At 42.9% G+C, this 18,489-nt stretch overlaps 1 protein-coding gene across 3 annotated transcripts in view; it reads left to right on the top strand.

Annotated features, from left to right (window-relative positions):
- Positions 1-13,979, top strand: part of LOC118386819 (E3 ubiquitin-protein ligase RNF13-like) — an 82,361-nt gene extending 68,382 nt beyond the window's left edge. For all 3 annotated transcript variants that reach the window (XM_035774687.2, XM_035774696.2, XM_052526546.1), the window contains 2 exons: positions 10,679-10,759; positions 12,426-13,979. In XM_035774687.2, the coding sequence (XP_035630580.1) occupies positions 10,679-10,759; positions 12,426-12,796 (452 nt within the window). In that variant the 3' untranslated portion in view covers positions 12,797-13,979. The remainder of the gene's footprint in view (positions 1-10,678; positions 10,760-12,425) is intronic.
- Positions 13,980-18,489: the final 4,510 nt, after the last annotated feature.

Raw genomic sequence — 18,489 nt, 5'->3', positions numbered from 1 at the left:
TCAAGGCTGTAATCGCTGCCAACGGTGCTTAAACAAAGTACTGAGTAAAGGGTCTGAATACTTATGTAAATGTGATATTTCAGTTTTTTATTTGTTATAAATTTGCATAGAAATTCTATAAACCTGTTTTTGCTTTGTCAGTAAGGGGGATTGTGTGTAGATTGAGGGGAAAAAATATTTAATCCATTGTAGAATACGGCTGCAACGTAACTCCATCCCTCTGTGTTCCTGCTTGCTCTTTTTATTTATTTTTATTTCACCTTTATTTAACCAGCACAGAGTTACACATGGGATAAACAAACGTACAGCCAATAACACAATAGAAAAATCTCCATACAGTGTGTGCAGATGTCATAAGATTAAGGAGGTAAGGCAATAAATAGGCCATATTGGCAAAATAATTACAATTTAGCAATTAAACACTGGAGGGATAGATGTGCAGAAGATGAATGTGCAAGTAGAGATACTGGGAAGCAAAGGAGCATAAAAATAAATAACAATATGGGGATAAGGTAGTTGGGTGGGCTATTTACAGATGCAATGATCGGTAAGCTGCTCTGACAGCTGATGCTTGAAGTTAGTGAGTGAGATCTAAGACTCCAGCTTCAGCGATTTTTTTTTTGCAATTCGTTCCAGTCATTGGCAGCAGATAACTGGAAGAAAAGGCGGCCAATGAGGAGATACTTACTTTACTTACTTACTTTATTGTCCCCATGGGGAAATGTTGTTGCAGTGTCATGTACACGTTTAAAGTGCCATTTAAATACAAAACAAAATTGACACTACAATTTTCATAACAGTTACATACCAATATATATATATTTGTTTAAAGACTAGCCTGCTGGCCTTACTGAGTCGATAGGAACATGAGCCCGAGCTATTTAGAAGGGATATCACACCTGGCACAAATTATTGTCTAGTTCTGTTTTTCCTGCTGAGGGGTGCCTTATACCTGCGTCCAGGGGGGAGTAGTTCAAAGTCCGGGTACAGGGGGTGGCTTGGGTCTAAAATGATTTTGTGATCCTTGCGGAGGGCACTGACCTTAAAGATCTTATCCAGGCCTGTCTGTTTGACTCCAAGTACATTGCTTGCTGTGGTGATAATCCTTCTCAGTATATTTCTCTGGCTGACAGTGGCATTGACCAGTGAAATATACCTGCTGGAGCGCGTGCTACGGGTGGGTGCTGCTATGGTGACCAGTGAGCTGAGATAAGGCAGCGCTTTACTAAGCAAAGACTTATAGATGACCTGGAGCCAGTGGGTTTGGCGATGAATATGAAGCGAAGACCAGCCAACGAGAGCATACTGGTCGCAGTGGTGGGTAGTATAAGGGGCTTTGGTGACAAAGCGGATGGCACTGTGATAGACTACATCCAATTTGCTGAGTAGAGTGTTGGAGGCTATTTTGTAAATGACATCGCCAAAGTTAAGGATCGGTAAGATAGTCAGCTTTACGAGGATATGTTTGGCAGCATGGGTGAAGGATACTTTGTGGTGAAATAGGGAGCCGATTTTCGATTTAATTTTGGATTGGAGATGCTTAATGTGAGTCTGGAAGGAGAGTTTACAGTCTAACCAGACACCTAGGTGTTTGTAGTTGTCCACATATTCTAAGTCAGAACCGTCCAGAGTAGTGATGCTAGACGGGCGTGTGTGGGCAGCGATCGGTTGAAGAGCATGCATTTAGTTTTACTTGCTTTTAAGAACAGTTGGAGGCCACGGAAGTAGTACTGTATGGCATTGAAGCTCGTCTGGGGCCAGAAGTATACAGAATGGTGGATCAGAGAATCACCAGTAGCAAGAGAGACATCATTGATGGATACAGAGAAAAGAGTCGGCCTGAGAATTGAACCCTGTGGCACCCCCATAGAGACTGCCAGAGGTCCGGACAACAGGCCCTCCAATTTGACACGCGGAACTCTATCTGAGAAGTAGTTGGTGAACCAGGCGAGGCAGTCATTTGAGAAACCAAGGCTGTTGAGTCTGCCAATAAGAATGCGGTGATTAACAGAGTCAAAAGCCTTGGCCAGGTTGATGAAGACAGCTGCACAGTGTTGTATTTTATCGATGGTGGTTATGATATCATTTAGGACCTTGAGCGTGGCTGAGGTGCACCCATGACCAGCTCTGAAACCAGATTGCATATCGGAGAAGGTACGGTGGGATTAGAAATGGTCAGTGATCTGTTTCTTAACTTGGCTTTCGAAGGTTTTAGAAAGGCAAGGGTAGGATAGATATAGGTCTAGAATGTCTCCCCCTTTGAAGAGGGGGATGACCGCGGCAGCTTTCCAATCTTTAGGGATCTCAGATGATACGAAAGGGAGGTTGAACAGGCTAGTAATAGGGGTTGCAACAATTATGGCGGATCATTTTTTAGAAAGAAAGTGTCCAGATTGTTTAGCCCAGCTGATTTGTCGGGGTCCAGATTTTGCAGCTCTTTCAGAACATCAGCTATCCAGGATACCCGGGCCAGGTCGATTAGAAAGGCCTGCTCGCTGACGTGTTTTAGGGAGCGTTTGACAGTGATGAGGGGTGGTCGTTTGACAGCGGACCCAAGGCAATGAGGCAGTGATTGCTGAGATCCTGGTTGAAGACAGCAGAGGTGTATTTAGAGGGCAGGTTGGTCAGGATGATGGCTCTGTCAGACTGTTTGGCGATACCAAGCGGGGACACCAAAGCTCTACCTAATCACCCTTTAAGCCCTGCACACCGGATCTCTGCTTGCATTGCGTGGAATAGGCCTGTGGGGAGTCCGGGAGGCCTGTACCTCGCCGTCTTATGGAGAGTGAATAAGTACTGGTAGGTAAGGGGAGGAAGTGTAGTCAATGACCGAGATTGGACAATTTATCATTTAAAGCAATGATCTGAGCATTTCCTTGCTTTTTGATTGGCCTGTTAGGCCTGAGGGGGAGTATACCAAACCTTGTTAGTTGATCCTAATAGGCTGGAGCGAGTTTGCCAGCTTGGCACCATTTCAACATGGAAGGTGAGGTAGCTGGATAGCTAGGCTGACAGTGCTGTGTTCCGGGATGGAATGGCATCCCAGATACACACTCGTCCGAGGCTGAGTCTTGCAGTCGTCCCATACATCTCTCTACATGGGGTGGGCGATGACAAGCGTGAATCACGGAGCCACCTTTTAGATCACTCGTTGGACTCGTTCTGCGCTAATTGTTTACAGTGTGCCAACACGAACGGACCTCTTTTTATACCTTTTATGCAGAACTCAGAGCTCACGTTCTCCAGCCCAGGGTATTTTTAGCTGTCTCTAACACCACTGTGTGACCGCAGCAAGGCAAAGCTGAGTGCTTCTGTCTGCTGCTTCCCTCTCCATGACCTCACTCTCTTCCACTTGTCTATTCTCCCGGCGGGCTGTGTTTGGGCAGGGTGCCCGTAACCAGGGGTCAGTGTGTGTGTGTGGGAATGGTGCCCTTATAGTCACCATCCTCAGCTAAACCTGATGCTGAGTCTGGTTTTTAACTGAACCTACAGTAAGTGGATGCCTGGTCTTCACTGGCACTGTGTGTGCTTGTCTACATATGTGCATGGACAATTGAAAGAGAAGGCCTGTCACTAAGGGCTTTGGATTGGAACCAGTCTGTGCCCACTGAAAAATGTTACACGAAGATGGGAACCATGCGCCACAATGGTTTAATCGCATCATCTCCCAGAAGTGCCTACAAGTCACAGACAATTAGAAGCAACTTCTCTCTACACTGGCCTCTATGTCCTCTGGCTGTAGGTTAGTTGTGTTATTATCAGCAGTGTTAGCGATGCTAATGCTAATCTAATGGTATCACATTGTAGTGTTAGCGCACTAGGCCTTTTAGTTGTTATCCCTGTCATTCTAGGCTTGGTTTTATGGACTCGTCACAACTCTAGGCTAATCCCAGAGGAGTGCAGTGTGTGCTGATGCAATTATATCTCTGGTGGTGTGAATAAAGCGTGTATTCATTCCCTTAATTGAGCGATGCAGGCTTCTCTGGGCAGGGGGATGACATGGGGGAGATGCTAGCTGATTAGCCGGCCTACCGTATTGTCTGTGCGTTGAGGTGTGGTGCTTCTAGCCTGCAGCGCTAATGAGGAATTTGGCAGGAACGGGGGGGTCTGAATAGGCTTAGTGTACCTATCTCAAAGCAATGTACAATAGCAGCGTAATTAGCACACAATACCAGTCTGAGGAGTATTACCGTGCCTTCAGAAAGTATTCACAACCTTTGACTTTTTCCACATTTTGTTGTGTTACAAACAATACCCCATAATGTCAAAGTGGAATTATGTTTTTGACTTTGTTGCAGCCTTGTTGCTAGCCCTTGCATAATCCACATGAAGTTAGCCTCATATACAGTGCATTCGGAAAGTATTCAGACCTTGACTTTTTCCACATTTTGTTACTATTTTTGCTTAGTCAATATGGGGTATTGTGTGTAGATTGATGAGGGAAGAAAAATGATTGAATCCATTTTAGAATGCGGCTGTAACGTAACAAAAAGTGGAAAAGTGGAAGGGGTCTGAATACTTCCCGAATGAACTGTAAGCTTACCATGTGACTGTGCGCTTTTTGTCTGGCTTTCTGGCTCTGGTTAAGACTGAGGGGCCCAGCTGTGTGTGTGGTTTCGCCACCAGACGGAGAGCAGACACAGAAACCTCAAAGCCAGCAGTTCCAGAGAAAGAGAGAAACAGAGGAAGCCAGGGAGATTAATTTTCCCTTGCTCCAGTTCACCCTCTAAAACCACTGAACCTAAGATGGTACCCCATCGCCCCGTTTATGAGATGGACCGGGCTCTCCCTCTGACCCCTGCCCTCCCGTCTCTCCCCAGGGCTCTCCGACTGATGAGTCACTGTGTGTGCTCCTCCCCTCCCTCTGCTCTGTTCCAGCCCTGGGCTGAGTACACACACAGTCACACAGAGTGAAAGCAGCTGCGGAGGCTCTGACACTGTGTGAACAGTGAGGCAGGAGTATTGTGATACAGTCCTTTCTCGTCACAGATCACAGCAAGTAGCCTTACCACAGCCATGTTGGCTCTAGCTGTAGGTAGCTGTGCAGATCTGTACGCATCACACACACTCTTGTCTCCTCGCTCTGATTAGTTTAGTAAGGGAGCGTGATTCCTCCTGAGATCCAGGAATGCCGGCTGGCTGACTGTAGCAATTCATTGACATTCTGGCTCTTTTTAAAATACTGGTCCCCAAAGGCCCTTAGGGGCCACTTCAACAACGATGTCAGATAAGGGTAGTGTTGAAAAGAGTCTCTCGCAATCAGCGATAATGGGATAATAACCAGCCAATCAAACCATATAGAGTTTGATTAACATTATTGTCTAAAGATAGAATCTTACAAACATGGTTGAAGGTTGGATGAAAATTCTTCAATAATTAGTTTTATGCTGCTGTGTAAGAACAGTTTTTTCATTCTCAGATGACATGGTCATGCATGGTCTGTTCCGACATTTGTTGACGTGATGTATGTGAGGTAATAATAATAATTAGTAATGTCATTACTAACTTTGCCCAGTAGAAAGTTCCAGGAAATGGAGTTAGTGATTAAGGTGCCCACACCAGCTCCTTTGATCAGCCTGAGTAGTTTAATTCCATGCTTTCATGAAAAGAGATGACCAGACCGTGAATTCTGCTCAACCAGAGAATTCTGCTGCCGTGCTTCTCTCTGACCAACAAACACAAAAAAACTTGAACTGCTTGATATGGGCATTTGACTGGAAGATTATAAAATCTAATAAGGCTCTCGTAGTAATGTAATTTAGAAATCAGAAAATTAAGAACGGAAAAGGTTAATTAATAATCTCAATGGAATAGTAAAGAACACACGTTTAAAAAATGATATATGCATGTGGACACCCCCTTCAAATTAGTGGATTCTGCTATTTCAGCCACACCCATTACTGACAGGTGTATAAAATTGAGCACTCCGCCATGCAATCTCCATAGACAAACAAGTGCTCAGTGACTTTCAAAATGGCACCGTCATAGGATGACACTTTTCCAATAAGTCAGTCTGTAAAATTTCTGCTCTACTAGTGCTGCCCTGGACAACTGTAAGTGCTGTTATTGTGAAGTGGAAACATCTAGGAGCAACAATGGTTCAGCTGCGATGTGGTAGGCCACGCAAGCTCACAGCGGGACCCCCGAGTGCTGAAGCACGTAGAACATAAAAATCGCCTGTCCTCGGTTGCAGCACACACTACCGAGTTTCAAACTGCCTCTGGAAGCAACATCAGCACAAGAACTGGGTTTCCATGGCCGAGCAGCCGCACACAAGAATAAGATCACCATTCGTGATGCCAAGCTTCGGCTGGAGTGGTGTAAAGCTTGCCACCATTGGACTCTGGAGCAGTGGAAACGACAAATCAGATACCTGCCCCAATGCATAGTGCCAACTGTAAAGTTTGGTGGAGAAGGAATAATGGTCTGGGGCTATTTTTCATGATCTTAATGCGACAACATACAATGACATTCTAGACAATTCTGGTCTTCCAACTTTGTGGCAACAGTTTGGGGAAGGCCCTTCCCTGTTTCAGAATGACAATGCCCCAGTGCATGCACAAAGCGAGCTCCATACAGAAATGGTTTGTCAAGATTGCTGTAGAAGAACTTGACTGGCCTGCGCAGAGTCATGACCTCAACTCCATCAAACACCTTTGGGATGAATTGGAAAGCCGACTGCGAGCCAGGCTTAATCGCTCAAAATCAGTGTCCGACCTCACTAATGCTCTTGTGGCTGAATGGAAGCAAGTCCCCTGCAGCAATGTTTCCGACATGAAAAGCCTTCCCAGAAGAGCGGAGGCTGTTATAGCAGCAAAGGATGGACCAACTCCATATTAATGCCATGATTTTGGAATGAGATGTTCGACGAGCAGGTGTCCACATACCTTTGGTCATGTAGTGTATGATACTTGTGTTTTTGCTTACTTGGCTATATCAGGTTGTTAAATTGAGTTATACTGGAGAACTTCTCGGGACAAGTGAGGAACAGGTCTTAGATGTCACTGTTAGTGAATGTGCCTTTGTGCTATTCCGTATGTCTTACTAAGCAGTGTACACACCCTTTGAGTTTGTGGTGTCAAAGTATTTTTCTGCTTCGTGCTCAACTTCACTCAGGACAGCCCAGTGCCACAGTTCAGCATTTTCTGAGTTTGTGCTGGAGCCATGCCTTTATAAATGCTCCCTTTCTCTTCCCCCCTGTCCAGCACTGGGTTCAAGTTCGGACAGAGAGAGGAGGAGAGAGAGGGAGAAATGGATAAAGACAAGAAGTGACAATGACAGACAGAGAGAAAAAAGAAAGTTGGAGAAAGGCAACAAAGACAGCCTGAGAAAAAGAGAGCACGAGACAGAGGAAAGAGAGAGGGGCAGAGACAAGTAAAAAACAGGGAGAGATTGAGTCTGTGACTTTAGTGAAGGGGGGGGTGGACATGACTCCCCATCCTTATACGGTTACATGCAATCCTGGCACGGGTACTGAGGAGCAGCAAAACATGCTCATTTAAAGCTTAAATAAACACTGGCCCACATATCCGGCACCCTCCACAGCACAGCACCTCGTCCTCCCCACAAGGGAAGGGGCAAGAAAGAATGCTGTGGAATTTGAAAGGGAGTGCATTTGTTTGTTTTTTTACCTTTATTTAACTAGGCAAGTCAGTTAAGGTTTGGCCCAGTTTGGTAGCCACATACATGGCGGGAATGTGCTTGGAGTGGAATTTTAGAAAGAGTGAGAACTTAGTCCGAAACAAATGTAGGGAAATGACTTGAAAGCGGAGTTACAGTGGCTTGCAAAAGTATTCACCCCCTTGGCACTTTTCCTATTTTGTTGCCTGACAACCTGGAATTAAATTTGATTTTTGGGGGGTTTGTATCATTTGATTTACATAACATGCCTACCACTTTGAAGAAGATAAATATTTTTTATTGTGAAACAAACAAGACAAAAAAACTGAACTTGAGCATGCATAACTATTCACCCACCTTTTGCAGCAATTACAGCTGCAAGTCTCTATAAGCTTGGCACATCTAGCCACTGATTTTTGCCCATTCTTCGAGGCAAAACTGCTCCAGCTCCTTCAAGTTGGATGGGTTCCGCTGGTGTACAGCAATCTTTAAGTCATACCACAGATTCTCAATTGGATTGAGGTGTGGGCTTTGACTAGGCCATTCCAAGACATTTAAATGTTTCCCCTTCAACCACTCAAGTGTTGCTTTAGCAGTATGCTTAGGGTCATTGTCCTGCTGGAAGGTGAACCTCCGTCCCAGTCTCAAATCTCTTGAAGACTGAAACAGGTTTCCCTCAAGAATTTCCCTGTATTTAGCGGCATTCATCATTCCTTAAATTCTGACCAGTTTCCCAGTCCCTGCTGATGAAAAACATCCCCACAGCATGATGCTGCCACCATCACTCTTCACTGTGGGGATGGTGTTCTCGGAGTGATGAGGTGTTGGGTTTACGCCAGACATAGCGTTTTCCTTGATTCCCAAAAAGCTACATTTTAGTCTCATCTAACCAGATTACCTCCTTCCATATGCTTTTTCTGGCCACTCTTCTTTAAAGCCCAGCTCTGTGGAGTGTACGGCTTAAAGTGGTCCTATCGACAGATACTCCAATCTCCGCTGTGGAGCTTTGCAACTCCTTCAGGGTTATCTTTGGTCTCTTTGTTGCCTCTCTGATTAATGCCCTCCTTGCCTGGTCTGTGAGTTTTGGTGGGTTGCCCTCTCTCAATCTGATACACGTCAAATCAGTTTTCTTGATCTTTTGATCTTGTGTGAAGATAATGTTCTATACACTGATCTTTACAGGAAACCTACTAATCGTAACATTTAGTGGAGGGCTGATAGTTGTCATCCACTTCCCTTAAAAAACAGTTTGCCCTACAGCCAATTCTATCGAATCAAAAGAATTTGTAAAAAAAAACAATCAGATTTCGAAAGAAATATGGCTGAGACGCAAAGAAAATTCAAGGAGAGGGGGTATAAAAATGGTCAGATTAATACTGGCATTGAGAAAATTCAAAACAAAACATGACCTTTTTCAAGGTCAGTCTCGCAAAAATAAGCATTCTTGCATTCTAACTACCTACTATTCAAAGTGCTCGGAACAAATTAAGGGAATCGTTCACAAACATTGGCACATTCTAAGATCCTATGATAGTATCGGTAATGTGTTTTCCGACCTTCCCTTGGTCGTATTCTCGCGGGGCAGAAACCTCAGTGATCAATTGGTAAACTCTGATTTACCACCCCAAGATATCGCTGCACAACATCTATTTGCACCCCTACTGGATGGAAACTACAAATGTAATGGCTGTGGTCAATGCAATGGCACTTATAAATGTAGATCATTCAAACACCCCCAAACAGGGAAACAGACCCCAATCAAAGGTGTTATCACGTGCTCCACTAAGGCAGTTATTTATCTTATAACTTGACCTTCTGGTAAAAATGATGTGGGTAAAATAAAGAGCCAATTAAAAGTACGTATCTCGGAGCATCGTAACACCATTAGGTGCAAAAACTCGACCCAGTTGCGGCCCACTTTTTGGAAGAAAACCACTCGATTTCGTCTCTACGTTATATTGGCATCGAACATGTCATGCCTCCCTTAGAGAGGGGGTGACCTCGACAATTGATTGTTAAAACGAGAGGCTGCCTGGATCTTTAATTTAAGGACCCTTGCTCCCTTCGGTCTCAACGTAGACTTTGATCTGAAGCCATTCTTGTGATTTTGCTATTGTAAATGTTTGTAGGCTTATGTAGCCAAATTTGATCTATGATCATACGCTATCCAGTTATGTTTTTTGTATGAGAATTAACCAATGATATCAGGCCACACCCAGCCATGATTACAGACACCTGTGTGTGTCTTTTGACACTATATAAATGAGTCATCCCACAGTGTTTATCATTATACCCTGATGAAGACAGCTTGTCTGTCGAAACATTGGACATACATATTTTTGCATCTGAGCTCCTAGAGTGTGCGACTCTCTTTTATTTTTTAAGGGTGGCCCTCTCTTGGCAGGTTTGTTGTGGTGCCATATTCTTTCCATTTTTTAATAGGATCGATTTATTGGTGCTCCGTGGGATGTTCAAAGTTCTGATATTTTTTTATAACCCAACCCTGATCTGTACTTCTCCACAACAACTTTGTCCCTGACCTGTTTAGAGAGCTCCTTGGTCTTCATGGTGCCACTTGCTTGGTGGTGCCCCTCGCTTAATGGTGTTGCAGATTCTTTGGCCTTTCATGTGACACTTAGATTGCACACAGGTGGACATTATTTAAATAATTATATGAGTTGTGAAGGTAATTGGTTGCACCAGATCTTATTTAGGGGCTTCATAGCAAAAGGGGTGAATATATATATATATATATATATATATACCACTTAATTTGTTTTGAATTTTTTTGAAGCAAGTCATTTTTTTCACTTCACCAATTTGGACTATTTTGTGTATGTCCATTACATGAAATGTAAATTACAGGTTGTAATGCAACAAAATATGAAAAATGCCAAGGGGGTGAATACTTTTGCAAGGCACTCAGTTGACAGTAGTTTGACTCAGCTCGTCATTTAAATAAATACGGGCTACACAATTGAGTAAATTAAAATGTCTTTATTAAGAGGACTTTTCTGTATTTTGTTCTACCATTGAACCGTGTTTCTTTTGTACCTAGGGGACGCCTACGATGTGTGTGCCATATGCCTGGATGAGTACGAGGAGGGAGACAAGCTCCGGGTCCTGCCCTGCTCTCACGGTGAGGCTTGGCCTGCCATGCCCTCTACCCCCTCCTGACACACACACAACAACCTACTACCCTAAACCCATCGACTTGCCACCAATGCTCCTCCACTGCAGTCCTCTAGATCAGTGTTTTCCAACTCTAGTCCTCACAAGTACCCCCAAAAGTACACATTTTTGTTGTAGCCCCAGACAAGCACACCTAATTTAAATGAGTCAACTAATCACTAAGTCCTCAATGAGTTGAATCGGGTGTTTTTGTCCAGGGCTACAAAAAAAAAGTGTGCTGTTGGAAGACTAGATTTGGGAAACACTGCTCTAGATACACAAAAGTATGTGAACACCCATTCAAATGAGTGGATTCAGCTATTTCATCCACACCCATTGCTGACAGGTGTATAAAATCAAGCACACAGGCATGCAATCTCCATAGACAAACATTGGCAGTAAAAATGGCCTTACTGAAGAGCTCAGTGACTTTCAATGTGGCATCGTCATAGAATGCCACCTTTCTAACAAGTATGTTCTTCAAATTTCTGCCTTGCTAGAGCTGCCCCGGTCAACTGTAAGTGCTGTTATTGTGAAGTGGAAATGCATAGTGCCAACTATAAAGTTTTGTGGAGGAGGAATAATGGTCTTGGGCTGTTTTTCATGGTTTGGGCTAGGCCCATTTAGTTCCAGTGAAGAGAAATCTTAACGCTACAGCATACTGTGCTTACAACTTGGCAGCAACAGTTTGGGTAAGGCCCTATCCTGTTTCAGCATGACAATCCCCATGTGCACAAAGCAAGGTCCATACAGAAATGGTTTGTCGAGATTGGTGTGGAAGAACTTGACTGGCCTGCACAGAGCCCTGACCTCTACCCCATCGTACACCTTTGGGATCAATTGGAACGCCGACTTCGAGCCAGGCATAATCGCCCAACATCAGTGCCCAACCTCACTAATGTGCATGGCTAAATGGAAGCAAGTCCCCGCAGCAATGTTTTCCAACATCTAGTGGAAATAGTGGAGGCAGCAAAGGGGGGACTAACTCCATATTAATGCCCATGATTTTGGAATGAGCAGGTGTCCACATACTTTTGGCAATGTAGTATAAAACAACAGGTCATGTGTTGATGTCTCAGTGGGAGACAGCCTGGAGGGCTCTACTGCACCCTGTGCTGTTCCTTGAACCATGCCTGTCTGTATCATCCCAGAAAATCATCTATTTGGCTCCAGCTCACTTTGCTGCATCTAATATGCAGCTGGCCTGACCGCTAGTGTTCTTAGAAAACCGCCGTAGCTTCTGGACACTGTCAAGCTATACTAATACTGTATACAGTACTGGTAATGTAGAAGTTAAATAGACTAAATGCCATTTTCTTGTTGAAAATTGCTGGTTTTAAAGCATTATTTCCTGAAATGTCCACAATCCCCTATTTGTAAACCTATTACGCTTAAATCCTAGTATTCTAATACATTAAGCTAGGTTTGCCTTTGAAATTCCCCATTACCCTATCCAGGTGTTGTAGCCAAACCTAATCAAAATTGTCCACCCTTATATAGTCAGTAGATAACAAGCACACCCTTAGGATTACCTTGTGTGTTGTACCTTTGATTTACAACCCTAGAAAAAACCTACATGCTGCCTATGATTGTGAGTGTCATGACCTTTTTCCCTGTCCTCTCCCTCCCTCCAGCTTACCACAACAAGTGTGTGGACCCCTGGCTGACCAAGACCAGGAAGACGTGTCCTGTGTGCAAGCAGAAGGTGGTCCCCTCTGCGGGCGACTCAGACTCCGATTCGGAGGAGGGCGACAGCGGGCCCGATGAGAACGAGGTGTCAGAGAGCACCCCGCTGCTGCGCTCCCTGGTCTCCAACAGCGGCCACTCTTTTGGCACCATGTCGGGCGCCTCACGTTCCGAGCCCGATCAGGAGTCCTCCGAGTATGAAGACGACCACCTGGACACCAGCGACGACAGCGAGGTCACCGTGGAGACAGTGGTGCAGCTGCAGGAGCCTCGTCCTGACGACGACACGACCCGGTCCGCGCCTAATTGGTTGGCCTGAGTTGACAGACAGGTGGCCGGTCCCCCGCCCCTCTCTCCCACTCACCCTATGGGGTTGCAGAGACTCACGCTGGTGGCGTGGTCAAGAGGACTTGTTTCATTTTTACATCTCTGTTATCTCCCTCCAAGTTTAGAATGCAAATCACCTTAATTCTCCATTTGTTGTATTTTTTACCTGATTACTGAAGGGTGGGACAATGTGCAGATGGTGTCGTCATGTGTTTTGGGCTAAACTGCGTTGATTTCACAGGAATGTTGCCGTACAGTAGACTGTATTTTACTCTGGTTTGTCAGTATGGGGTGGTTTTCTGCAGACATCCTCCGACGAGGGTTATACTCTATTCACTGTGAGAAAGGGCTCGATGCTCTCGTGTGCACGAGCATGCTTGACAAACTGTGAAGGAATGCATTGAGTATATAAATAATGTATAGATCACCATAATTAACATCTTAAAACATTGATTATTTTGTAGCCTGTATATCTGTAGTCTGGGGAAGCAAAAAAATATGTTATATTGTATATATTTCTGCTGTATAGAAATATCTAAATCAAAGTACTATACAGCAGCCTTTTATAAAATCGATTGAACTGACCTTTTCCATGTGAATATATAAAAACGATTGGCCATGGGAACTGGGTTTTGACAATCGGTCTCTACCCTGAGATCCGGGAGCCAGTCGCTCATCTCAGAGTATGATTTTGATGCGACTGATATGTTACGTTGACCTGCACAGACAAAATTAAGCCAAACCGGTTATGCATTCAGCCAAAGGAGGATAGGTTTGCTGTGTGTTTGCCCAATGTTATGGGTAACCTCTCAGCAGTCGTGTAATACAAGCAGAGGGGGTGGGGAGAAACAGTTTTGTTCAGGTAGTACCTGCCTCTACACTGCTACAAGCAGCCTGCTGTATACTTCATTTGGCTAATCTAGAGCCATCACATACCACTTCTTTGAAATGCATGATACCATTGGTGGATAGGTCTTGCAACATGTATTTGGTTTCACGTCATATTGTACTGTACGTAGGACGTTCTACAAGTAAAAATAGTTTTTTTAAATATGACTTGAACTGTTCTATGTTGAGTCCTGTTGCCTTTTTATTTGATGTCTTGTAAACATCTTATGCTCACACATGCCTGTATTCAATTGAATTCCACTTCAATAAAGACACTGTCAACAGAATGCTGAGGCCTTCCATCCATTTCAAGAGGTTTGTGATCAAGGCACAAAGCTACAGTGATTTAATGAAGTGTGTTCTTCATCAAGAAGTTTTATGATGGATCAATTTTAGAATAAGGCTGTAACGTAACAAAATGTGGAAAAAGTCGAGTCTGAATACTTTCCGAATGCACTTTATAGCCTAGTTGATTTTATTAAAACACATAGGGTGTTTCTATATATGGATAAATACAAGTTTTAAAATTTGGTTGGTCAAAAGAAGACTGCTCTTGGTCGACCAAGATAATTTTTTGTCAGGGTCAGCTCAAGTAGAAATGCAGGAAATTAACTTAAGATGCTCCAAAAACTTCTGAGGGAGAACCACCAGACCAGTCGCCAGTTGACACCCCACTTCTAAAAAAGTTAAGCCACTGGTAATGATCATGCTGTTTAATCAGTTTCTTGATATGCCACACCTGTCAGGTGGCTGGATTATCTTGGCAATGGAAAAATGCTCATTAACAGGGATGTAAACAAACTTGTACCAACAATTTGAAAAAAATATGTTTTTTGTGCATAAGGAACATTTCTTGGATCTTCTATTTCAGCGCATTAAACATGGGACCAACACTTCACATGTTGCGTTCATATTTCTGCTCAGTATAATTAAAATTGATTTTAGGGAAAGTTTAGCTTCCCCTAGATTTATGGACGCACCACCTATGCTTACATATTAAAAACATAGCCCCACATAACATCCATTTGCTATTCAAGTGCAGGCTACGGATTACAAGTTTTTGTTTGTGGGCTATTCGAAAATAGTTCCACACATATGAGTAGGCTATATGTAACATAAATTAAATAAAGAATAGTCTAATAGGTGAGAATATTATCAAGTGCTTGTCAAATTGTGAATAAGAGACTGATGGATGTGTGTGCAGACTTGGCAAGAAATAGAGCTGAGCTCATGCCTATCATGAGACTTTTTTCCAAATCGTCATTCGAGGCACATCATGCAGCCTTAGAATGTATTAAAAATCTAAATTTTTGGCCTAACATTTATATTACAATTTAAGTTGCATAAATTAAGTTAAGCATATACAGTTGAAGTCGAAAGTTTACATACTTAGGTTGGAGTCATTAAAACTTGGGATGGTTTCAAATTTCTTGTTAACAAACTACAGTTTTAGCAAGTCGGTTAGGACATCTACTTTGTGCATGACAAGTAATTTTTCCAACAATTGTTTACAGACAGATTATTTCACTTATAATTCACTGTATCACAATTCCAGTGGGTCAGAAGTTTACATACACTAAGTTGACTGTGCCTTTAAACAGCTTGGAAAATTCCAGAAAATGATGTCATGGCTTTAGAAGCTTCTGATAGGCTAATTTACATAATTTGAGTCAATTAGAGGTGTACCTGTGGAAGTATTTCAAGGCCTACCTTCAAACTCAGTGCCTCTTTGCTTGACATCATGGGAAAATCGAAAGAAATCAGCCAAGACGTCAGGAAAAAAAATGGTAGACCTCCACAAGTCCGGTTCATTCTTGGGTGCAATATCCAAACACCTGAAGGTACCACGTTCATCTGTACAAACAATAGTAGGCAAGTATAAACACCATGGGACCACGCAGCCGTCATACAGCTCAGGAAGGAGGCGTGTTGTGTTCTGTCTCCTAGAGATGAACGTACTTTGGGGAGAAAAGTGCAAATCAATCCCAGAACAACAGCCAAGGACTTTGTGAAGATGCTGGAGGTACAGGTAAAAAAAGTATCTATATCCACAGTAAAACGAGTCCTGTATCAACATAACCTGAAAGGCTGCTCAGCAAGGAAGAAGCCACTGCTCCAAAACCTCCATTAAAAAAAGCCAGACTATGGTTTGCAACTGCACATGGGCACAAAGATCGTACTTTTTGGAGAAATGTCCTCTGGTCTGATGAAAAAAAAAATAGAACTGTTTGGCCATAATGACCATCGTTAAGTTTGGAGGAAAAGGGGGGGGCTTGCAAGCCCGAAGAACACCATCCCAACCGTGAAGCACAGGGGTGGCAGCATCATGTTTGTGGGGCTACTTTGCTGCAGGAGGGACTGGTGCACTTCACAAAATAGATGGCATTATGAGGAAGTAAAATTATGTGGATATATTGAAGCAACATCAAGTTAAAGCTTGGTCGCAAATGGTCTTCCAAATGGACAATGACCCCAAGCATACTTCCAAAGTGTCAAAATGGCTTAAGGCCAACAAAGTCAAGGTATTGGAGTGGCCATCATAAAGCCCTGACCTCAATCCTATAGAACATTTGTGGGCAGAGCAATAAAAAAAAGTGTGTGCGAGCAAGGAGGACTGCACCAGCTCTTCTTTTTTTTTTACACCTTTATTTAACTCTGCAAGTCAGGTAAGAACAAAATCTTATTTTCAAAGACGGAGGAATGGGCCAAGAGGAACGTCAAGTAAAATGGGCCAAAATTCACCCAACTTATTGTGTGAAGCTTGTGGAAGGCCACCCGAAATTTAATTTAACGCTGATACCGATTATTGGAGGACCAAAAAAACCTGATACCGATTAAATCGGACGATTTTTATATACATATATTTGTAATAATGACAATTACAAATACCTTAATTTCATTGTTCAACGTGGGATTTTTATGCATCTGTAAAACATAAAATAGGAAACACCTATGTGCAAATATTGATATAAAAACCATCATATCGAAGTAAACTTGGGAGTCACACGATTATATGGTGTGTGCTACTCCCACTATGCCTCAGGAAACCATGCAGTTTATTAGTCTACAGATTAAAGAAATTATGAACATCACAGGATGGTGAAAGCGCACGATGATCTTAACACTCCTTTCCAATAAATATCAATGGTCTGAGTTGACTGCCGTTTGACAAATACAAATATTCTCGTTTATCCAATAATCTCATGTAGACCAGGCCACCCGCACAGTATTTGTGAGCTGTTGGCTAGTGTACAATGCCAAGACCAGAGTACGCATATTTGCTATTCAACCCAACAGTTTGTGACAAAACTAATGGCAGTTAAAAATGCGATGGAAACACTGAACTTCAGATTTTTTTATTCGGTACATGAAAACATATGCAAAAAAGTACATTGTCTGCACTACATCACTCATTTTTAGTCAGTTTGGGGTTAACCCTACTGGTGGGAAAATGTGCATTAATTCTTTATATAGATTTGAATATTCACAAAATCTGTCACCAATAGGATGTAAACATGGCTATAGTTAAGACTTCATAACTGTGCATTGAAATAGCGTAGGAACTGTCCACACTTAGGGAGGCCTGTGGCTACTTGGAGACACCAGTCAGTGTTTTCATTGAAACCCTTGTACTTTTGTTAATCTGTTGGACCTACCCCACATTTACATAAGACTTCCTGGAAAATGAACGTATCCAGAGTATTTTCTAATATTATATACAAATGCGGTGAAAAGTATAGTACATGTAACAGTAATGTAACAAATCAACAGTAATGTTTGGATTCAGTCTCGTGTCAGGCGAATTGTGTATGCTCACCTTTGGTCTAATAATTTCTCCAAACTGTTTCCTTTCAGTTGCTACCAGGGTTATGCATATGCTCTTCATATTTCTGTAAAACAAGAGCCCTACCGATGGGTTTGTCAGATTACATTTTTGCCCCGCCCCCCAAAAAAAATATATACGAGATAGCTGCCAATATACTGTTTTAGTCAGGAAATAGTTTTCCGCAATGAATTCTCATAAATTGCCATCCAAAATAGCGATGTCCAATAAACCATGCTTAATGTTGATTTCATACATTGTGACAGATAGTGTCAACAAGCATTCAGATAAACATTAGATTCCCTTCCACCCCCCCCCCATCCCATTTACTGAATACAGGGTGGAATTGTCAGCCAGTTGATATGGGCTTTCAATCAGCCGGGCTCTAATAAACATTTTAAATTTAAACCTAAGCATATAGGGCAATTCCCCAAAGTGTAAAGTGTTAATGGGACACTGAAGCCAATAAAAATCACTTGTCAAGTTGTTGCAGTGAATTCCCGCAGTTTGGTTACTGCTACAGAAACCAAGACTTTAAGATTTAACGCATTTACCATCAGGTTGATATTTCAAAATGACAAGTCTTCAATAGTCTACTACAAAGAAAGTCATTTTTTGGGACCCTCTATATATGGCGACGGGATGAAGACGCACACCCCGAATTAGTCCGGGATGCAAGCCGACCACAGGTTGTGAAAATGGCTTTAAGAAAATGTTCCCACTTCACGGAAATCTCATTCACGGTAAACGCTGCCTGTTGGCTGAATCGGAAATTGCGTTGTCGACAATTGAATCCAAAACAGTTTAATAATTGTTGCTTCCCCAATTTTGATACGAAAGGTCAGGCCTAAGCTAATGTTTCAGACCATGTATTGTAACTATTTCAGAGCCAGCACACTGTATTCAACTAATTACAAAGCCCTGTATTAGCCCCTCGGGTGAGCTAGTTAAAGGCTACAGCAACATTGAAACAT

Source organism: Oncorhynchus keta, chromosome 1 (genome assembly GCF_023373465.1).
Source record: "Oncorhynchus keta strain PuntledgeMale-10-30-2019 chromosome 1, Oket_V2, whole genome shotgun sequence".
Taxonomy (NCBI): Eukaryota; Metazoa; Chordata; class Actinopteri; order Salmoniformes; family Salmonidae; genus Oncorhynchus; species Oncorhynchus keta.
The sequence above is the reverse complement of the archived record's forward strand: the minus strand, read 5'-3'. Positions and strand labels throughout refer to the sequence as shown.